Raw genomic sequence first — 25,492 nt, forward strand, 5'->3', positions numbered from 1 at the left:
AATATCTAGAGCTAAAGAATATAGTTATTATATTTAATTACAATTTGTACAAATTGTAAGCAAATTTGTAACTTAACAGTTCATATTATCAATAAATGTAAATAATCTTACTAAAAACGAAATAAAACTAATCATTCTGTTATTCATAGAACTTCAGTTAGAAATGTATTATTATTATCAATTTTATTTAAATTAATAATCATGAAAATTAAAATGAATCTGTCATTTTCGGCGCGAAACTATAAGGGACAGATAAAAATTAAATAGGATAACTATAATATAAATTATATGAGGACATATTATCTGTATATTTATTGTTTTGATTTAAATAGGCAAGCTGTCGTTTAATAAAATAACCTTAATTCAAACAATATTTACAAATAGGTATTGTAGGTAACTTCTTTTAATATCAAATATTTTTTTCGTTCAGCTGCAATTTATATTTTGTTAAGGTTTTTGTAGTTCGAATTCAATATGCACGAGTAAAATAATTATAGAAACACAACGCTGTTTTTTTTTTAGGTTTAATTATTTTTTATATAAAAACAAACAAATATATAATTGATGAAATTTACAACGTAACGAAAATTTGATACAACGATCTAAATACAAATGCCGCTCTTATAATATATATACATTTTACGAGTAAATTATTTATTTACAAAGTGTATAGTATTCGAATAGATAACTTGAGTTGGAAATTGAGATTAACAATAACAATGATTAAATTTTATTATTATTCACTGAATTATAATTAAGTATACCTTAATAAACAAAGGTGGCTTCGCCGGTTATGTTTTAAATAAACTGCTAAAACACAAATTTTAACCGATAAACTGAAACAATCTACCTACATTAATTATTTACAGTTCACTGAACATTGCATCATTGTAACTAGCAACAAACTTCTTCCACACTAATTACTGGCAACCCGCGCTTCTACCTTAGCGTTCTAATTTTAAAAATCGATTTCTTTGTTCCCTTTCAAAGAGGTTTTACGCCGGAACTAAATTGCCAGTGATATATGGATATAGAAACGCTAAAAGTGTTACAGGTATTATTATTAACCTGTGATGCATTGTCGTCACTTTGTTTGATAATCCGCATTCCTGGCCCCGATATTCGAGGCAAAAGTTCTGCAAATTTAAAAAGAAAGAAAATTTAAAAAAAGAAGTAATTTATTACTATTATATATTATAGTATTTTTTAATAAATAAATTTAAAAAAAGCATAATGGGCTATGCATTGTACATTTGTTGAAATTATAAATAAGTTATATTTTTGTAATGGTTAGTGAGTATGTACTTCTCGTCACATATACAATCGCCAAACAGCATAGTATGCTGATAGACAATATGGAGATACTATGGTCCATATGCCAGACATGTTCTGTTCAATATAAAATAAATACAAAAATTAGTACAGTACCTTAATAATATTAGAAGCCATTCGTTTGAGGAATGCACTGGTGAACAAAGCGGCGTCATCACCGCACGACTTCTGAACCGTCAACTCCGAACACATCAAGTATTCTTGGAACGAACTGCAAACATTCAATTCATTAAATGAAACATTTAATTGAAGCTCCTGTAGACATACATATGATACACTTCTGCTGTTATAACAAAAATCTATACAAAAAAATGTAGAGACGTTTTTTTCAATACCTGACTGAATGAATTACTAAAAAAAACTTTACTGATGGTAGGTCTTTGTGCAAGCTCGTCTGGGTAGGTAACACCAGACTCATCAAATATTCTACCGCAATACAGCAGTACTTGGTATTGTTGTGTTTCGGTTTGAAGGGTGATTGAGTCAGTGTAATTATTACAGGCACAAGGTACATAACATCTTAGTTCCAAGGTTGGTGTCGCATTGGCGATGTAAGCGATGATTAAAATTTCTTACAATGGCAATGGTCTATGGGCATTGGTGACCACTTACCATCAGGTGACCCATATGCTCGTCCCCCTACCTATACTATAAAAAAAAACTTTTCTGTACTTTATAATGATAATGATGAAATATGATGTTACTGATATTATAATGCAATAACATTGAAATCCCAACGCTAAACAGCGCAAATCTATTTTGTCAGCGGTAGGCCACAAACGAAATTGTGGCTACGAATAGTCAAGATATGAGTAACCCACCTAGCAAATCGTAAATGTGTTTTGATGAATAAAATTACATAGAAATATATTAAGCATAAAAATCTTATTTATAAATAAAAAACGCAATATGAATCATCAATTCAAGAATCATCTATCTTCAATTTTTACAAACAACAAACGTAACTTAAAGACTTGTCACATCGGAGTAGTACAGCAAACTGGAGAACGACTCTATTTAATAGAAGCACATATTATTCGGAAATAATCACAGAAAATATTGATAGCGTGATTCAGATAATAAAATGTTCTCTGATGTATTCCTTAGATATTCAAGTAACACATAATTTTAATTAAATTTAAAAGTTACCAATTGCAAAAAATATAAATATATAAGCATATCCACATAAGTAGGTGCATAGTTGTGTTTCTGCTTAAACCGTATTAATAATGTAACCGACGGTTAACATTTTTTACAATGTCAATGTCTATGGGCGTTGGTGACAACTTACCATCAAGTGGCCCATATGCTCGTCCACCTACCTAATTTATATAAAAAAAAAAAAAAAAACAAAAATACATAAAACTTATACCAAAAGACGCAGCGCGTTACGGAGAAGGTTGTATCACCCGCTTTAAAATAAACTTAACAAGTGTTAATTTCATGTTCTTGTAGTAGTATATAAAGAAACGATTACACTTAAACTTAAAAATCAATTTAGCATTCGAGGAATTATTTTTTAAGTATTTTATAGATATTTTATATTTATTTAAATCTTCTTTTAGCTTGTTGGCAATTAGGAACCTGTGAGACGTTTGATTGGTATACTTAATCTGAGAAGTTTGAATTTAGAACTTAGGCTGTTTACATACCGCAAAGAACAACCGGCTTTTGTAATGTATATGATATAAATAAACAATAAGCAGTATTGGAGTATGGTTTTAGTACATTACTGAACACACAGAGTTGAGGACACCACCAAGGAACGGGGCGACTTTAAAGCGGTTCTATAGCGTCGCCGTATGTAAGCAGCCTTATTTTATTTAATTACAATGAATTGCTTAAAAACATTTTGACATTTCGTGACTTTATCAACAAAATAAAGTAACGTAACTTAATTTTTCAACCCACGTCATAAAAGACCTTTTCAAAATATTTAAGTAGGCTTTTAAAAGTTCATTTGAAAGTCATTTTTACAGATTTACGTTTAATGTAAAGCTAGAATCGGAAAATCGATTCTACCGAGAAGAACAGGCAAGATGTACTTACTCTTTTCTAACATTTGAAATCAAACGTTATGTCATTCAAATACCTTGTAATTTTTGATGTATTATCTTGTCTGAAAATTAGCTGAGATGGCCTAGTGGTTAGAACGCGTAAATCCTAACCGATGATCGTGGGTTCAAACCCGGGGAAGCACCACTGAATTTTCATGTGCTTAATTTGTGATTATAATTCATCTTGTGCTTGACGGTGAAGGAAAACATCGTGAGGACATTAGACACATGCAGGTTGCATGTGTCTAATTTCATTGAAATTATGTCTCATGTGTATTCTGCCAACCCGCATTAGAGCAGCGTGGTGGAATAAGCTCTAACCCTTCTCCTCAAAAGGGAGAGGAGGCCTTAGCCCAGCAGTGGGACATTAACAGGCTGTTACTGTACTATATCTTGTCTGAAAGTCCTAACTACATGTTTTATTATCATCTGTATAACGTTTTGTTGAGTAATCTACCTTATTAATAAATGTCTTACTGATTTAAATTTTTTATTGGCAAAATAAAAAATGTCTGAGGATCTTTACAAAAAAAAAGACCTGGCTCGGGAAGGATTAATTTATTTCGAGGAGTCGGAAACTTGCCGTTATTAGAAGTTTTACTTCTCGTCTTCAAACTGATTATCACTGATTCTATCAAAATGGTCAATGTTTTTTATCTTTATTTATTTAAGTATAGGAAACAAACAGGTAAATACAATAATATAACGAATGCACATAACACATATACCAATAAAGTTTCCAATTATAGCAAAAACATTAAGAGAGCAAAACAAGAGCACACATTAATAAAAAATGAATAAAAAAATGTTATTGTACATATACATAACATTATTGTAAATATATTGAGTCACACCTTTCTACCTTGTTAAAAACATCCCGAAGGCAGCCTCGATCTCCAATATAAAGAACCGCTTTTCTTTTTACAATGAAAAAAGATTCAATGTCCGTACTGTTAAAGTATTTAATTTCGTACTACTTAAGCCTTAGTACTTTTATATGCTTTTATATATAGTTATATATAGATGTATGAGAAAAAAATTGTACATCTGACATGAAAAAAAGTTTTACAATAATCGTTTAAGTTATAATATAATTTATTGTAATATTTGTGATACATATGGCTATGTATGGCATATGTGATAAGCCAAGGTCAGGGTCGTTCTCCCACTTTGACTTTTCACTCAGGACCAGTCTGCATACCCTTGATCAAGCAATGAAACTGTTGCCAACCGACCTCGACAGCACGTTCATTTTATCAAATCAAATAAATTTTATAAGATTTATTATTCTTAGTCATTTTGTATAATCGTCGGATGTTATAATGACAAAATTAAGAGATCGGGTCAAACAATTTTTATTCTATTTTTGAATAATAATTACAAATGGTTATTGTTTAAAAACACATTCATATATTTGTGGAATGCATGAAAATTTTAACGCGTGAAACGCAAACATTAATATGACTTTAAAACGAAACCCTATTGCGTCAAAAACTATACGAAACGATTACTTTATCATTACCAGATAGTAAATTATTTAATATTGGCAACCCTTATTTCAGACTTGTTAGTTCCTAACCGTTGTAAAGCACTAAGTTACCAACGAGGGTACATTGCAATTAACAATATAAACAACAAACTTTCACAATGAAGCGGCATAGGTTTAGGGATTTCGTTTCCATTTCAGGAGCGCTACTGAATCAAAATTACGGCATTTACTTCATTATTTTATATTTGTACGAACGATTAATTATAAATTATAATTAAGTATTTCATTTAATAAACACGACAATAAATAATGCGACCGTCACGAGACGCCCAGAAGATGTAAAACATCGTAATTGGTTATTAAATTAATTCGTAATTTACAGATATATATATTTTTCTTATTATTATATACAACTTTCACACAAAAGGACATTTCCGCATAAGAGAGCGTCATGTCGTTTACCGCCACGGCATACGTTTCGGTGTTACCCAGAGCGTGTCATTAGATGTTTCACATCAAAACTAATAAAACAATGAAATTATCATCGGTTTTAATACGCTTCAATGTGGATACGTCAACATCTGGAAGTGATTTATTATATAAATTAATTGCATTCAAGATCTCATTTCATAGAAACATTAAAGACAACCTTATAAAAGATTGCCCAAGCAATAATTAAAGCTCCATAACTCAACGATTACGAACGAAACGGCTAGTTCCGAAAGCCTGGGGTTTAATGTTAAGCCCTTAGGTTATTGTTCTTACTCCTTGCACAAGCTTAACGCTTATATGGATGGAAAATAGAGATTTTTTATATTTATATTAATTTGAAAATAGTGCATTAGAAGGCAAATTATTAGATTTCTCCATAATAATATTTCTCCTAGTTTACCCTGTGCCTCCGAAAACACGTAATGTGAAGATACGACTTTACAGCTGTTTTTAAGTATATAGCTGTTTATAAATATATACAGTATGTATCTATATATTCCCTTAAGTCGATAAATTGGATACAAATAATTATTATCAGTAACTCTAGATGTATAATAACTATAATTATTTTTAGCTTAGGTTAGGTACTTTTTAGTAAAATTTAAATCAAGTAAATTCTCTAATTTCAAGATACTTCCTGTTTAGTTTACTAATTGGTTGAAATTATCTGAGATATATTTGCGTTGTTAATTTCGCAAATTAACAAATATTAATTACATACTTGATACATATAATATTACATAATTTAAACTCGGTCGTTTAAAATATCATAACCTAAATCCACCCGTCGCTCTCTGCGGTTATACTTGTGTTTGTCTATACCTAAGCCAAACTTAATGTATGTTAACAACTAGTCAAATAAAGTGAACTTTTATCAGCTTTCCGATATATTTTTTATCAAAACTTTTACCATTGGACATAGATTAATGTTATCATTACTTGAAATTACAGCATTTGCTTGAAACCAGTTTCCACAGAACTATCCCTAATAAACGTGACCACTATATCTGATTTCTGACGCTTCTATCATAATCAACTTGATGAAAATGATTTTATTACAAAAGGACTAATAATTTCTGTTGATTCTATCATATAAAATTAAATAATCGTCAACTACAAGACGTATAAAATTTTAATTGTTAAGCCTTATAAATGTATTCTTCCTCAGAAGCCTTACTAGAGATGGAAGACGAGAACTGGTCCCAGACATTATGATAAACATTTAGTACCCTGACTTGGGAAATAAATGTAACGCGATTCGTCAGTGCTTTAGTTGGCTTCGCAGAAGTTATAGCAATTTATAAATTTACTCACATTTCAGGCAGACTAGCGAACTATTTTATTTCAATCAAGTTAAAAATAAGGAATTCTCTAAAGTACAGGTTTAACTCTAAAAGTCTTCTTCACTTTACGTGCCCGATGTTTTCGTCACCGCCAAGCACAAGACCTTTTCCTCTTACAACCCGGGTTCCTTCAAACGAGGCGTGAAGAGGCATCTTGCGGGCCGGCAAGGCGGAGACGGCTAGTACAGAACATTCTTCCCGACTGTACTGGCCGTCGTCGCGTTTGGACTCTACTACCACTTACCATCAGGTGGTGTAGACTCATTTGCCATCCCGGCGCATATAAAAAAAAAAATACAAGAGGAATTAAAAAACAATTTCAGCACAGACTACCCCAATGTTCTTGCCAGATTCGAAGCCACGATCTTCGATTAATATGAGTGTCCAAGTTTTCCATCCACTGACCCATTTCAGACTGTTCTATTCATTTTCTTGAATTTATGTTTTTTTTTTTATTGAACTTGAATTTTTGTACTTGAATTTTTATACTTTTTTATCAATTTTCTTTAACACCTACAGGTTGCGTATTTTTGTCTCGAGATAACGAAAACGAAAAAATAAAACTGCCCGAATTCGTATCTGTCTTAACCCTTCGGTTAAAGTCTAGGAGTTCTATCCACACAGCCATCTCGGCTCTTACGTCATTTCGATTGACAGGGGCGCCTCAGTTTAATTGTACGTCCAATTTTTCCATTCAACTAGTGTACATTAAAATTTGAGATTTCCGAAAAATTGATTTTTGAATATAATTTAAATATAATTATAACATTTCAATATATTTCTTTTATAAAAGCTCATTGAAGCCATAATGAAGGGATTACCATTCGTTAGTTTACTTATATACTATTATAAAGTCCTTTCAGTATTTTACATTTTTTAAATAAGTAGAATCTTAAAAATTACACAGATATTGGAAACGTAGGTATCTAATTGGAAGCCGTAATTCGATTGAATTTCATCTAGAAACTTCTTTAATATTAACTAGTGATACTGTAGACCTGGAATTAGTATTCTGCGGTATTCCGCTGCAAATGATTTCAGATTCTTTTATTTCGCCGTTCACACGTTTCACAGCGTTTCACACGGCCTTTTTGCAGGAAATAGTATTGTTTTTGTTTATCTTTTCATAGCGAAACTACATGGGCAACGATGTGTAAGTCCTCTGATGCTGGATGAAAAATTTTAAAATATAAAAATACTTTTATGCGTTCGTTCATAATTTTGATATAAAAAAATATCTACCTAATTTGAAACTTTAATAAGCGATGGGATTTTTTGTGTTTTATTTTATTATAGATGAACTGGTGGGTAAAATTTTGCTTTATTAATTAATTATTTAGTCAAAAACTACAAAACAAGCCGAGAACATTTTAAATGCGCCTTTAATCCGACGCTGTTTAAGATGGGCTTTCAGTGACGCACAGATAATGGAAGTACACATTTATAAAGTTAATCCTTAAAACTTTTGCAAAAAAATGCTTCAAATTAAAAAAAAATGGTTGAAGATTATAAAAGACTGTTTAATTATTATATTTCACTACGGTTAGTGAATTCCGTTTGACCAGTAGAATATTCATATTTCTTTACCTTCGCTGATTCCATGGTAACAACATGCATAATTTTTATAGCATTTAATTTAATTAATTATTTAGTCATAAATATAAATACGTGTTACATCTTTTTGGAGTTTTAGAACTTAGAATTTATTATTATTTAAATATGTCAATTTATACATAGCGATACATATTAATTATTAAAGTAAGCGAATGTTAGAAACAATGCTTAAAGATATTTTATAGTTCGTTGTATGCGATTCAAAACGTCAAGATTTATTTCAATAAACTTATTTATATTAACGTATTAACGTTTTAAGAAGTTGATGTTTTATATAAATACAGTATTACTGTACTAAAATTTTATCCTATGCGTAATATTACTTTAGTAACTTAATTATAAAGTTGCATATCAAATATTAAAGGAGATAGGTACTCGATCTTCGAATGCTTCAGTAAACTCTTGATAGGTTCCTTTTCTTGACAGATTAATTTGCTCGATACAAATTTGAGATAAATCATATTATAAATTACACCCGAGTATCCGAGATTAATATTTAAATAACTAAAGTTCTAAGATACTGTTAGTAAATATCTTATCTGTGATTCACTTGTAATTTGATATTTTAGTTATGTTTCTTTGAATTTTGCCGTGGAGTACCGGCTTAGAATAGTACTCCCCCAATCTCATCCCGTGGGTGTCGTAAGAGGCGACTGAGGGACGGGGAAAAGGGGGTATGGGCAGCAGCGTCCCCCTCCCATAAACATCTTACCCCCCTACTGCGCTCGCCAACACGCCTGCCCAGCGCGGCGAGTATGGGCAAACCCCTCCCTTAATGGCAGATGCGCCCAAAAAAAGGCCCCCAGTTACCGGCAAGCCCGCTAGGCCCGACCAAGGTAGCGGTCGCGGTATCGGCAGGGCAGGGGGTGCCAAGAATCACCGGTTCACGGCAGGCTACCGTATAAAACGACTGCACATGGCAACGTACAATGGACGCTCGATGAGGCTGGACCATGACCTCGCCGAATTAGAAGTAGAGTTAAGTCATATAAACTGGCATATACTGGGGTTATCTGAAGTCCGAAGACAGGGGGAGGACACGATAACTCTAGAGTCCGGTAACTTACTCTACTTCCGCGAAGGTGATAACCTCTGCCAGGGTGGTGTCGGTTTTCTAGTCTCGGTATAAACTTGGACAAGATCAAGGTCATGTTCAATAGGCATGTCGTGCCGGGACCGATATACGTCGAGGGGAAACCTCTCGAAGTTGTTAGTGAATATACTTACCTAGGACAGATAATACAAGTCGGTAGGAACAACTTCGAGAAGGAAGCCGATCGAAGAATTCGCTTGGGATGGGCAGCATTTGGCAACCTTCGTCAGACGACGAAAGTCTTCAACCAATGCGTCTTACCTGCCATGACATACGGTGCCGAAACGTGGACACTAACTGCGGGACTAGTCCAAAAATTCAAAGTCGCTCAGCGTGCTATGGAGCGAGCTATGCTCGGAGTATCTTTGAAGGGTAAGATCAGAAATGAGATTATCCGGAAAAGAACCGGAGTCACCGACATAGCTTGCAAAATTAGCAGGCTGAAGTGGCAGTGGGCTGGTCACGTATGTCGTAGGACCGATGGCCGTTGGAGCAGACGAGTCCTAGAGTGGAGACCGCGAATCGGCAAGCGCAGCGTAGGGCGCCCTCCAGCCAGGTGGACCGACGACCTTAAGAAGGTGGCGGGCACCAACTGGATGCGGAAGGCGGAGGACAGGGAGCTTTGGCGCACCTTGGGAGAGGCCTATGTTCAGCAGTGGACAACGATTGGCTGTTGATTCTTTGAATTGATCTATCTAGTCTTATATCTTTCAAGGTAAAATATAATACGATGAATTTTAGCTCGCATTTGAAGCATGTGTAGAGCACCTGTTCAACGAGTTTTATTGACTTTGCTATGTGCGTATTTCATAAAAATATTGCAATATTTTTAAACACGCTTTCATTATCTTATATGAAACAATAAATTTTATGCAATCAACTCGGTTTATATTATATATTGTAATTTTGGGCTTTGCATGGGTAATGTGAACCATTGATATGACAGTAAATTCTAAAAAAAAATTACTTTTTACAAAATTCCGAACACTTTTATAATACACACCATACACAAACATTAGAAAATTAGTATATACGTGAAAACTTGGTAAAACTTTTATAGTATATTTTCATTTTGCGCGCATGTAAGATTTGGCATAATTAAAGTAAGAAGTGCAGAGAGCATTATTACATTTATGCATATTACCTGGCCTATTATTATGTTAACAAGTATATAAGCTCTCTATTCAAAATTTCATCCAAATCCGTTCATTACTTTTATCATGAAAGAGTAACAAAGAATCATTCATTCCCACAAACATTCCCGTTTATAATATTCGTAAGATTTGTATCGTTGTCAGAGTTCAAAACAAATTATGCCTTTTTTTAAATTTCCCTGGCATTTTTTTATTGCCATACCGCCCAGATTCCGCCAACTATAACTTGAAAATTATTGCATAGAAGAAAAATAAAAAATTCAGATAAGTTTATAATTCTGTGAATGTCAAAACTCATTCTTATTAGCAATGAATTACGATCGAATTTCGATCACTGGACAACTACGTACCTTATAGGTACGTAGTAACTTGCATTCTCATACTTTCATTTTCATGAATTTACGAATAAATAGAATAGAAAAATTTAAGACATATTGATTTTAAGCATATCCTTCTTTTTAGTTTATTTATTACGTCATTTATTATGTTTAAATTTATATAGCAAAATTATTATCACATATTTATTTTAGTATTAAAATTTTAATACAATCTATTTTGTTTTTATTTGTTTAAATAGGTCAGAGGAAAAAATTGTTTACTTTTTTCATGTGACCGATATATTTATGAATCCGGGCAGCAAGCTAAAATCACTGAGCCTATTTTAATAAATTACTCACGGCTGTTATATATAGATCTCTGGTATAAAAATTATATTTTCTCTGTGTAAAATGAATACGCTTTTTCTATGTTTCGAAAATCAAATTTAACAATAAATTCTTATTGTTAAATTTGTTAGGTACTTATGTGTATATAGGTCAATATATGATCAATAGATTAATTTACGCTTCATTGTTAAAACATTTTTTGGGAGTTAAAAGAAGTGGAACTGTGGGTACTGAAGTTTATGAGGATGCCTTATAGTCGACTTCTGGCAACATTGTTTCATTTTCTGGCAAATAAAAATTTTAAGTAATTTAAATAATTTTAAAAATATATAACGTATTTTAAAATTAAAATAATAATAAGACGTAAGCAATTTCTCGTCTGAGTAACATTATATTTTATATTAAATAATAAGAAGAATATTGTGTTTATAACGAATATATGATTTTGTATATATAACTAATTCGGTATTTTTAAAATGTAATTGTTCATCAAATACTTACCAACAAACTGTTCTTAGATAATCTTCATGATTGGTTGCGACATGAGTTTCATCTGTGTTATACTGTTCTTTCTTCTGGTGATTGCTGAGCGTCGTGAGCGTCACTTCATAGTTCTTACTGCAAACTTCGTACTCTTGTCTCACATTCTTTACGCAATCTGCGTGTCGAAGGTATTCATCTTGGTACTTCCCTCTAGTGCAAAGCTCTTGAACAACGTCAGTTATCCCGGCGTATATCCGTCTAAACATAACTTGTTCGCTCTTTTCCATACATATCTCCGTGTAGTTATCAATGCATTTTATACCGACACGCAACTCTCTGTAACAAAATTAATTATTCATCTCTCATGTCACTTTTTTTTAATTTAAAAAAGGTAGGCAGGCTACCTGATGGTCACCACCAAACCCATCGACATTGGCAATGTAAGAAAAATTATCCACACCTTAAATTTATCAAATATGTAGATTATTTAGTTATTTTTCCTTGATTTTAGCTTTTTTGTCCTAAATAAAGTTTTTGTTATTATTTTGATTTATAAAATCAAATATTAACCAATGAAGTTCAAAGATATTATTTTCTAATTTAAACCAAAAAATAATTATCACCAATATTAAAATGATTACATTTGGTCTGAATGGTCCAATGGACCGTTTAAAACAATAATTTTGTCGACCTAAATGTTCCCATTGATTGCCTCATTGGCTATTCAAAGATCTAATCATGCGGCGAGTAAAGTTAGTGAGTTGGACAACTGGCTTCAAATTGCTATTTACCGCAAACAAGAACACTAAATTAAGATGAGCTAACTACATACCGCGTACCATTTCGTTTGAAGTTTCTCTAGGGTGCTAACGCTGTCTTAGCAAAACTTTAACGCTAACTTATCGTATAAAAACGAATGAAAGGGCAAATTTACTTATGATAGATGAAAAGATTGGAAATAAAACGAACTTTACTATCTAATTTTGTTTTTGACTAATTATTATATCTTTCTCTTTGCGAAAATGTATTCAACCTATCAAAAAACTTTGATTACGTTTCCTCTTAGAAGCAATTATGAAATGTTGTTACAGTATTTAAGCATTTAATGTCGTAGACAATGCTGTCTTCTTCTTTCGAATGTCAAATCAATAATGACAGAAAGAGAGAAATCAGTGTTTAACAAAACAGTCGCTAAGCAACTTTTATAAGAAGACAGTTAAACATTAAACCTATCAAGAACCGGCAGGTTGAGGTGTACCAGGTGTGGTGTGGAGTGTGAGGTGTCTTTTAAACTACTTACAATAGTATACATAGTACACATAGTACTTTATCAATAAATTTAGATCGTATGGTATTTAAAAAACAAACGAAAATCTACGAATACACTAATTCCTTGTATTTTTCATCAATAAAATCGTGTGTACATTAATTTTATTTTCTATATATATATTAACTTTATTGTTGGTAGAAAAAATAATACTCACACGCAACTCTTGTCCAATTCTTCTCGTGTTAACGCAAACGAGATTTCCGGGGAACTTAACACGGGTAACGCCATTGAACATCGCTGTAACAAATCTTCTTCCTTGTTACATTTTTCTTTGAGCGCATCTGTTGACGAAGGCGAAAGTATAAAAAGTATTCGTTACCGTAGATTAAAAATGTATATAAAATAACAGACTATAAATGTTTCACGGCTAAGGATAGATATTAGGGAGACATTTTACGACGTTTTCCTTTACTGCGTGGCACGAGACGGATTGTAAACACGATCACATGAAAAGTAAGTAGTGCTAGTACTGGTAATCTTATAAATTACGTAACATATCACAACAACGTAAGTGAATAGAGAATATACAATAGAAATTGGTGCAGTCGACATAAAAATCGAAATCTATGTGTGATAATTACAGAACCATTAAAATTCTTTGATTACGTTGATTGTCTTGCAAGCAAAAAATTATTACTAATTCGGGAAATATTGACACAAAAACAACGTGAAGACGACATTAATTATTTTTGGCTTTTCCGTTTTTATCGGTTTGACAAAAGTATTCGATTCTCTTAATCTCTTTCGATATTTTAATCTTTGAGATTTATGTATCATTTCACGTAATATTCTATATATTTTGTTTTTTTTTTTGCAAACGATGTGTAATTTTTATTAGCCATGTCGTTGAATGTCTGTATCTACCTTCACAGGTGTGAAAAGATTACTTAGATGCATTTCTTTTGATCTTTGTAGCCTATCTGTAGTACATATTCATCGTTTAAATAATACCTTAGACGTTCAAAAATCCTCAGCCGTATTATATTATGACATTATACTCGTAATGTGCGTTATGTAAACTCCTTGATTGTTTAACGTTTTTAATATTCTCATCTATAGCGTCCTAAATTAAAACGATTTTTCTGCTGCTTTAAATAAATAATATTATATTCAGAAAACGTAAATTTATTCATAACTCAAAGAACTGCATCGAATCACTGACATTCCGTTTGAATTTGATTATGTAAATATAATTCTTGAATTATTCTCTCAGAAACCTAGATAATTCCTTTCATTTGTGTATTCATAACATAAAGCAGACACCAACACTGGCAAAAATCAGACATCCCTAAAACCTATGCTATGTCCCTTTTGGTTATAATAACACTGGCTTACTGGCAACATTGAGCAAATGGGCCATCTAATGATAAGACATCTTTGCCCATAGACACTGGCACTACAAGAACAAATCACTCCTTAAGCTGTGAATGCGCTGCCAACGATAGGATCAAGATATTTTGCCTAATCATGTTATATTGGCTCATTCTAACGACAAACCAGAGCACAATCAAACATAGTTTTGACGTCTGCGGCACGCTAAGAGCATCAAATAATCTTGATATTTTTAAATATAAGACACATTTATTACAGATATAATCTAACAATATTTCAATGAAAAATGTAACAGCTATTAACAATCATTTTCTTAGTTTCCAAACTTGGTGGCGCATTGGCAATGTAGAGAATGGTTGATATTTTTAAGGATGTGTGAAATAATTACTAAATACTAAATTGTCTATATTTCATCTGAATATCTTTGATTTGACATAACAAGGCTACGCGTGAGTTGGGTTTATGGCGGATACCTAAGTCATGTAAATAGCAAATAAGACAAATAGAGATATTAATACAAATATGTCTACAGCATCAATGTCTATAGACCACTTACCACCCACCGTTTGCCAGACCCCCTACGTTTATAAAAAGAAAGATTTAAGCTAATGAAATTAAATATTCACGTCATCTGCTTATAATAACAACTTTCCCTTAAATATAAACTGTATTCACTAACAATATATCAATGCATATAATTTATATAAATTGAACCTAATAAATGGTTATTTATACATTATGTTATACATATAAGATGGTGCAAATCTGTTTGCATATAATTAAATAATGTATTTAAGATTATACTCGTCTACTCTTTAAAAAGGAATTTTATTGGATATTAAAAACTGTTAAATCGAATTAAATTAATGTATAATCATCGTTATAACGTTTCGAAGTAATTACTTTGGTTTAAATAATTTATAAGATTTTTATAGTTAAGGTAAAATGCGAGCTTAAAGAAACGCTTGTTTATATACACATACAAACGCACACGCACGCACACGCACCACGCACTGTGAGACATTCTTCTTATATCCGATAACTCTAAGCCAAGATGTCCTTGTCAAAAATAAAATTTAAAAATATCTAATTAATAACAATTACTTCCAAATGAAAAGATTAAAATAGACTATTTTATTTATAGGTGTATATAAAATGTTTTAATTTTATTCGAATTGACTGTAATTTATACATTGACGCGACGTGGCAGCAACTTTGTTTGCATTGGTTTTGTTAATGGAAAAAGTTTTGTAATTATAGTTTGCTTTTAAGAATATAATTCAGCTTACCTTCATATTTACATTAATTTTAATATACACAAGAAAGTTCTAAAGAGTAAAGCGTTCAACCATACAAAACCACCACGCAATGAATTAAAAAGTGAGTAACAGCCTTTAAATATTCTTAACGAAATAAATATTATAAATTTATAATTAACAAAAATTAAATCTAAATTTGATATGTTAAAACAAATTTACTAAAGGTTTGTTAAAAACAAAACCATTTTTAATATAATTATTTTTTTATATTACCATAAATAAATATCTCGAATTAACATATTTAAATACCACTTTAAAAATATATAGCGTTAGAATTGTAGAGTAGAATTACTATTTAAAAAATAATTGATTAAAAACAATTTTACGACATGGTACGAGCATATGGTTTAAAATATAATGGTATAAAATCCCATTACTCGATTTTTCGATATTAGAACTACCTAAGTAAAAAATCAAGTCATTGTGTTGTTGTTAAAAACAGCTAGTCAGTTGGTTCTCCAACTTTAACGTAAAACACACGGCTTCGAGATATGTACAAAAAGACGTTTTTCAAGATGACGGCTAACGCTCGCGGTCTGGGATGGGGTTTTAGCAAAATGGTTTTATAAATATAATAATACAATTGCTTGAAGGTTGTTGATATATCCGCAATCGAAGGAAATAATTATTCAAATAAATTACAATAAATATAATATAGCAACATTACATTAAAGTATATAGATTAATTTTGATTAATTTATAAATTACGACCAAAAGCACGGCTTCACCAGCATGGAATTCAGTTTGTAACGAATGTCCTTCAAAATCTGCCATTTTATTACGTATTTAAATTATTAGGTAGCAGCAATAGTGTACAACAAAATAAATAAATTTTGGTTTTGCTAACTCGGAACAGCCATACTAACTTAAAAAGATAATTCACAGACATTTCATTTAAATTTTATTTACTTCTATAGATGTCCACTTTAAAAACACAGAAAACCATTTTATATAATATCGGAATTAAAAGTATTCGTATATTATCATAAAACTTGTTTTGTATAATATTATGATTTTTTAATGATTTCACAAGGTTTTATTCAGAAACGAGTAAGTTTAATTTAATTAACATTTAAATGGGATCGACGCACGCGCAAAGCCACGTAAGTCACGATTTCACGATCCATGCTTTAAAATAATAATAAATTGAAAAGCGTTCTCGCTGGCTATTATTAAAGACAGATCTATAGAACGCAATTGCAATAATTGAACCAGTAATTATGTTCACTGTGTACATATTATAACGTAATGTCTAGTCAATTAGTAAATATTGTGTCTAAAAACCGTTTAACGATATTAGGTTTTGTGGCAATTGATATAGAATCTATATTTCCGTTATAATATTGTTACCATATGTTGTAGACCGTACACCAATATACTGAACTGTTGTTTTTCACCTCTTATCAATCCATGCATGCGGCATACCACACAAGAACAGTCACGTCATTCCGCAGATCTTGTTTCACGCGTTGCGCATGCGCAGATAATTATATTGCTTACACACAAAATTGAAACCATATTGTGATCTTCTATGTGGAAAATTACAAGCCTGTCGTTATTCTTTATGCGACTCAATCATCAATAAACATTAAATGTTGATTAATTGTTGATATATGCTTTGTAATATATTTATTTATTTTATTTTATTATTTTTGTAACGAGACAATCGACATTAAGATTTTGAAAAAATAAATCAGTACATATTTAAAAGCCTCACAGTCATTGATAAAAGAGACGATGAAATATAATAATAATAATAATTTAGTTTCTCCTTCACTGTTATCGTGGCAATGGCCTCGAAAACCACCATAATGTCTCACTAATTCAGTTTATTTATAACAGTGGCATTCTGAGCGTGAGCGCTATACATTCCAAAATCGTGGTGGGGAGCCAAGCCCACCACGACGCTTCGTTTCATTGGCTGGCAGGCATCGTACGATGTTTCTAGATGTGTGCACGTCGTATTTCAAGCATACCGTCACACACTGTCGCCGTTGTATATTGGAGATCAATTTAAGAAACTTAGGTCGGCGTTTGTTGAGACGGAGAATACGTATAATAGATTACAAATTGAATTGATCTTATGGATGCCTTAGAAGAACAGTTTTGCCTTGACACAACGCTAATATTCCGTTCATTTAATTGTCAGCCCTCAACCACTTACGTAAGCATATTCCCATTGATAAAGCTGTTAACTTTTATATTTTGTTGCTTATTTTTAATTTTATCTGATAAGTATTTAAAACTATAAAAGTTAATGACTTTACATATATAATTGTTTAGAGGGTTATAAAAAAAAAGATTCTGTCTTTCCGTTACTATTGATTTGACGAAAGAATAAAATACAACATTGTTATGTATTGTATAAACTACTACTGGTTCGGAATAAAACACCTGACCTGACAACGGCGGATTTTTTTTATTCAACAATTGTTTACAATGTAGGTAGGATATTTATATGTAATTGCCTGGATCAGTTCATTCGACAAGATGTGGATAATTTAAAAATATATAAGTTTTATAATACTTTTTAGTCCGAGTTTTAAAAGCTTATACATCCCGCAACTACAGGTATCCTTATATACAATATATTTCCACGTATTTATAAGATAAAGCGAAGCTCATTTGTAAATTATAATTGCAAAACTGTATACGGTTTCATAATGGACGTATCAAAGCTCTTATGTAAGGATAATCCCTAACCGCGAAATCTTACCCGGCTAGCTTGCTTATTATAAATTTCAACACGTACCCGAACATGAAACGTTTTAGATGTGGAAGGGAACCAAATCCGGAATAGCACATTATTCATCGTATTAAAATATCCAATTACCTAATTCCTATAACATGAACGATCAAGGCTTACATAAAAGTGATTTTTGAAAAATATATAGTTTGAATACTTCAATTCAGGGAGAATTAATAATGTAATTGTTAGAGATAACAATATATAAACTATCAGAATATGTAAACATATGCACTTCATTATCGTACATATATATTTTTAACTAAATCTAGTTTGTTTAAAAAAAATAATAAAAATTTTTACATCGCTAACAATTGATTACTCACATTTAACAATTATGTAAGTTTGTTTTGTTTGTAATGTAGTTTTAATTTGCTTTAATTATTTTATGTAATATCAATATTATTTTTCCGTCTTCTATATGTTGATGTTTTTTTTTATAGAATAGGAAGGCGGACGAGCACATGGGCCACCTGATGGTAAGTGGTCACCAACGCCCATAGACATTGTGGCATTGTAAGAAATGTTAACCATCGCTTACATCATCAATGCGCCACCAACCTTGGGAACTAAGATGTTATGTCCCTTGTTCCTGTTATTACACTGGCTCACTCACCCTTCAAACCGGAACACAACAATACCAAGTGCTGTTTTGCGGTAGAATATCTGATGAGTGGGGGGTACCTACTCAGACGAGCTTACACAAAGCTCTACCACCAGTAATGTTTACGTAATTTTCGAAACCCGATCCAATATCGACCGAAGTGCAACCGGATCGTTGTGTTAGAAGAATAGGAACACGATTAAATGACAACGATGACTTTTCGATTCAATTGCGATAAAGTGATAAACTATCACTCGTCAGTAGAATTGACCCCTGTATAATTTTATCCTTATAATAGCATGTTTGTTATGACTGGAATACTTTTTGCGTGAGATACTAATATCGCCTGATATCTTTTATCTTATCTTATCGTCACACTGCTATGGTTTTTTTTAGATAGACACACTTCTAGTAGCAATGTCATATTCAGTAATAAAATTCTATAATAAAAACTACTACACATTAAATCTCAAGTCCTGACCGACTATGAACAACACGCTTTACATTTAACATAAAAACTTTGAAATTTTGAGATGTCTTTAATTTATAATGTACAGCGCCCTTGGAAATGATTTTCATTTTTATTTTAGGAAGTAAGGAAAGGAAGGAAAATGTATGGTATATGTTGCGATTAGAAACAAGTGTTGCTTAAAATTAAAACGCACATTATTTTAACTGCGATTGATTACACCATGTTTTTATTATATTTTCATTATATTACAGTATTATCTGATTTATCTCAACATTTTTCGAGTGTTAATACATTGCTGTATTTTTTGACCGACAATCACAATCATTTCACTAAACACGCCGATTCTTTAGTACCTATTGTCATATATTATTATTTAGACTTTAATCCGTGTTGAATTTACATTATATGCAATGCATACATGCATTTCATATTCGACATTAATTGTAATATATTGATTTTTCAAAATTATAACATGTATGTATGTATTTATACATATAAATAGAATATAAATGATTTCAAAATTACTGCCTCTTTTTAAAAAAATATAACAACAACAATGATTTAATTATTTGATATGTATAATTCAAACACGCATTATGTACGATAAAATGGCAGATGTTCTGGGATTTTCGTCAAACTAAATTCAACACTGGATATGTTAAACAAATATACTTAACGCCATATGTGAAGCATAAATACAATGGAGATCCTTATCTCCATAGTATTTATGCTTTACACTAATCTATACTAATATTATAAATGCGAAAGTAGTTCTGTCTGTTACTCTTTCACAGTTAAATCGCTGAACCGAATTTGATAAAATTTAGTATAAAGCAAGCTTGAACCCTAAGAAAGGACAAGGCAACTTTTTATATCTAATAGCAGCTCGCCAACCTAACACGCATCGGGCGAATACTAGTATGTTATATTTGATATATATTTCGTTGGTCTAGCCTAGTAGCTAGCTTATAAGGCCTGAAATCCAAATGCACTGGGGTTCAAATCCGGATGGGGCCAATATTAAGCTATTGTTTCTGTCGAAATATTTCGATGAACTGCATCGAAAAGGACGTACAGTCATTGATCCCAGAGGTGATCTTTCTTCGTTTCTATTATAATAATATCCAATGCGTAAAAGAGAGAATATGTATTTAGTAGAAAGTATATTTTAATTTTTAAAATAAAGACGCAAATTACTTATTAAGGTATTTAATAAAATATATCAAAGGTACGAATGTAAAAATCTGTATAACTAACTCCAAATCGCATCTTCCAAACGAACAATTTCGCAGGCACAGGTCTTTTCCATAAAAGCTCGTCACTATCCCCAAAGGCACACATCAACGAATGATCGCAGAGCAAATCGACCATTTCACTGATGTCTCAACGCGCACGGTTGGTCATTTGTCATCGCAGTCCGATAGATAACTTTTCGTACAGGCCGCTGACTCCGTCCCAAGTTTTCCAAGTTTCCGACCTTATTATCTCCCACGATAATGTGGGCGTGTATAATGACTCGTTCTTTATTAAGCCAATGATAATAATAACAAATTGTGCCATCGATTTATCGAAATCATAAATTAAAACGATTTACACCTACACGGGTAACGGTGGTGGTTTAATATACGGGAATAAAATGATGTTTACAATAATACATCGCTACATATTAACAAAATTCGATGGTAAACACATTCAAACTGATTTTAAGTTGAAAATTCAGGTAAAATGATAATTTTGCGCTATTTTCAAACTGCGGTAAACGTAGGTACGGTAAATTATCAATGTTATACCGAAAGTTTCAATGAATAGTTTGGTCTGTAAATCGGTGTATTAACTATTTTAATAAAAACATATATTGTCCCACAACGCCAGCTAGAACATTCGTGATATCTGAATATTTTATTTACTTCATAAAACTTTTTCTTACAATTATATTTACATCAAACTAATATGTTTTTTTTTTGTATTATAGGTATATATTGTTCATATATTATAGTTACATGTAGTAAATGTTGCTGTGCAAAAGCATTTCCAGTACATTATACTATATCCGATACATGCAGTTTTCTCAACGATATTTATCATCATATCCATCCATCCATAACCAGATTAAAATTATAAGCTCAAATTAAACACGAAAATTAATTGCTACTTGCGCGTATTGAATTGAATTCTCGATCTTCGGTTTATATCCACGCGTTTTAGTCACTAAGCCATCCCGTCTCTAATTATAAATATCACAAATGTTCCATAAAATATATTTTATGAAGTTGTTTGTTTCTGTAAACTATGTATCTATATAATAATAAATCAGTCATTATTCATGTCACATTCCTCATAAATCATCAGCGACCTACAACTTTGCATCGTTGACAACCGTATGCTCAGAAAACTCTTATGGTTTGAAAGCTGTACCCGAACCTTTTAAAATCTTAGACCTAATAACAATAAAAGACAACATTTTTTATTGAATTATCTATATAATTAATACTTAAAATACAGCAAGTTACATATATACAATAAACGAAAAAAATTGTAATTGTAATTCGGTTGTAAAACTAAATTGTTTCATTAAAATGAAAAATCAATACATCTAGCTAGTTAAAGCTTCACTTTAAAAGGTGAGTTCAAAATTTTACAACAATACATATTAAGATATACTACTTGCATACTGACGAAAACCTGTTTTTATTGTAAATTTATGGTAGACGAATTGACTGAGATTCCGTCGTCATTAATTCCAAGTACTAGCGCATATCTAAAACTAGCCGGGCCATTTGAAAATTCTCCGCCGTAAGCTATCAATTTTCAAATGCGATAAATTTCCGAAGGCAGAATTTTTTCACGTCAATTGATTTTTATTTTTATAAGTACATAATTTATTACAAGTTTTTGTACCATAGTATTTAATTCTAAAATCATTATTATAGATTATATTATTATATTTTCAATTCTTTATGAATTACCCAACAAAGGCGGAGATTTGAACAGCCATATAATATATAAGTGACAAGTTTATATATCTGGATACCAGAAAAAATTTTTCAGTCAGATATTTCAGATATTCACCTGATCGATCGACACGGCGACAAATCTCAAGAGAGATTAGTCGACTGCGCAGGACATATTATTATGTACAAGTGTGTGCACAAACATAGGTCCACTCTCTATTCCCTTACTCTCAAAATCCGATGGGACGGCAATCCGACACGAAAAGAAATATATCAGTCACAGGACCAACGGCTTTAGGTGCTTTCCGAGCTACGGGAATATATACACTTGTAACTTCCAGACTCTTGGCTGCCATTGAGAATCTGCGAATAACATTTTTCTTTTTATTGGCTCGATCTAGGGGGTTGAATCCAGGACCTCAGAATCAGTGGTCTGTTCAAGCCGCATGAGCAGTATTGACCAATAAACAACTTTGACATTAAATTAAATTGACGCAATATTTAATTTTAATTTACATTATAATCATGATATTCATGGATGGCGTTTTAAATGTCGGCGAAGTTGTTATCGGAACATCGGTAGTAAAATTAAAATGGCTTATAGCTTATGAAATGGATGGTTATTGAGTGGATTAGTGTTGTACCATAATTAAAGATATATTAATTAAAAAATATTTGCAGTACATAATATAGCGAAGCTTTTAAAATTCGAATATATACTGGAATATGTACCTACATGTATGATTTATTTATTTTTAATCCTTCTGCGATTGGAATAGGGTACAGCTTTTCTCACGATTATTATTTGCGGTGCAAAGCATTATGATGAATTATTAAAACAAATTAAATTAAGATTATATCCCGCGTTTTTTTGTAGTAACTAGTAATATGGAATATATTATAAAGAAATACAAATATCAGTTTCATTACATTTTGCGCTTGAAAATTCATTAAATTTTATACTTATTGCTGAATCCATCAAGATTACGATTTGTAAAATTATGCAATTTTTCAATACTTATTTCTCGCTTTATAATATGTATTCATATTATATTGTGATAAAGTTTGAGGTAGCTGTTATAAGTTACTAAATACATTAAAAGTTTTTCTATTGTATTATGTACTCCGAAAAAAGCCGAGATGGCCTAGTGATTAGAATGCGTGAATCTTAACCGATGATCGTGGGTCCAAGCCCGGGCAAGCACCATTGAATTTTCATGTGCTTAATTTGTGTTTGTGTTTATAATTCATCTCGTGCTTGACGGTGAAGGAAAACATCGTGAGGAAACCTGCATGTGTCTAATTTCATTGAAATTATGCCACATGTGTATTCTACCAACCCACATTGGAGCAGTGTTGTGAAATAAGCTCCAAACTTTCTCCTCAAAAGGGAGAGCAGGCCTTAGCCCAGCAGTCGGACATTAACAGGCTGTAACTTTATGGACACTTAGTACTATTTATAAGCTATAAACAACTTATGGACACATTAAGAATACTTCAAATCTTTTGTCTTTGCCTGTGCCTGTTTGTTACCTCATCACCGATAAACCACAAAACTGATTATAATGTTTGACATTGAGGTTAATACAGACAGTGTCGAGAATAATTGCTCGTATTTTAATATAAATCTAATTTAGAAATTTAGATAAACTCTAACAAGTGTAGATACATCAACAAAATAGCGAACGTGGGCGTTTGGATAGGCGCCCAAAGACGCATGTATTATAAACAGTATAAAAAATAACCCATTGCATTTGCACTGAACACGGCGTTTCTCTGACAAACGTCATCATATTACGTAAATTGTTTACAAAATCTACGTCTACCTATATAATTTTTCATGACTTTCAACCATTAACGAGATGTTTATGACGTATGTATATCTTGTATTAATTCAGTCTTATATTATTTTCTACTGAAATAATATCAATTGATATAAAGTACAACTAATTACAATATAAATAAACAATGGATTGATAGGCTTATATCGACTTCGTAAAAGGTTTTTTTTTTGCACTGACAAAAGACTAATAAACTCAAATAAGGTAATTTAATATAATACATAAAATACACGTAAATTTTTAATTAAAAAACCCTAAGTTATAGGTCCATTATTGTTACGTCTTTCTAACTTTAATAGTAGTCGTTTTAGTTTTATTTGTTACTTTCCAACTATTGTTTACAATTTTACCTACATTTCGAGTAATAAAATTAATGAATACAAATAAAAATCAATTAATGTTATTTAAAAACTTGTGGATAATTTGTTCTGATATAAGCAGTAAACTAACACGCAAAGTAACGAAGTTTTGTTTTAATATAAAATATTAAGACTCACGTGTATGATATTGATATTCAGTGTTAATTGTCAGTGCCTAAAAGTTTTTTAACTATTAGGAGTATGTATATTGTTATAATTATTTTGACAATACTATATAAACACCCGTTAAAATAAATAATTCAAACATATTTACTTACCCCCTGTTCTTAGTATTAAGGCGAAAGTGAAAATAAAAAATATAGCTTTCTGCATTATCACCACAGAATTGTAGAACAAATAAAAATAACGAGTCACAACAATACACTTTTAACGCGTTTTCAACATACTTTAAAAACTAACACTGTTTTAACAACAAAACAGAATATTTCACTTTACGTAGTTAAATACGTAACTTTTTAATTGCAGAAGACAACCTCCCACTTTCAATACTATGGCCAAACTACTTGTAAAATACTGTGAATGCAACGAAAGTCCGCCAAAAGTACATAGAGTCATAGAGTAAAGTACAAATTATGCTCTGAATGAGTTGTGATAAGATGCGTTCATTTTACTGTTCAATTGATGTAGTATACATAGATAATAAAATTATTGGAAGTTTCCAATAAAATAAATAAATAATCAAGATATATTTATAGTATTTTTAATTTAATTGGTTTTTAACGAATAAGCTCATTTCTTTGTCATAAGTCACTATTGACACTTGACAGAAATCAGAATAAATTTTATACTTTTATA

At 31.4% G+C, this 25,492-nt stretch overlaps 1 protein-coding gene across 2 annotated transcripts; it reads right to left on the reverse strand.

Moving 5' to 3' along the window:
• Positions 1 to 214: 214 nt before the first annotated feature.
• On the reverse strand, positions 215 to 25,218 carry LOC126770637 (uncharacterized). 2 transcript variants are annotated; one of them, XM_050490143.1, is made up of 5 exons: positions 17,101 to 17,234; positions 13,207 to 13,333; positions 11,741 to 12,058; positions 1,429 to 1,543; positions 215 to 1,136 (listed from the first exon to the last, which is right to left on the reverse strand). In XM_050490143.1, the coding sequence occupies exons 1-5, from the start codon at positions 17,117 to 17,119 to the stop codon at positions 996 to 998; spliced, it is 720 nt and encodes a 239-aa protein (XP_050346100.1). In that variant the 5' UTR covers positions 17,120 to 17,234; the 3' UTR covers positions 215 to 995. The 2 variants fall into 2 exon arrangements, with proteins under 2 accessions (XP_050346100.1, XP_050346099.1); XM_050490142.1 differs by lacking the exon at positions 17,101 to 17,234 and adding an exon at positions 24,955 to 25,218 and having other exon boundaries at positions 216 to 1,136.
• Between the last annotated feature and the right edge of the window lie 274 nt (positions 25,219 to 25,492).

This window comes from Nymphalis io, chromosome 9, assembly GCF_905147045.1.
Source record: "Nymphalis io chromosome 9, ilAglIoxx1.1, whole genome shotgun sequence".
NCBI classification, from domain to species: Eukaryota; Metazoa; Arthropoda; class Insecta; order Lepidoptera; family Nymphalidae; genus Nymphalis; species Nymphalis io.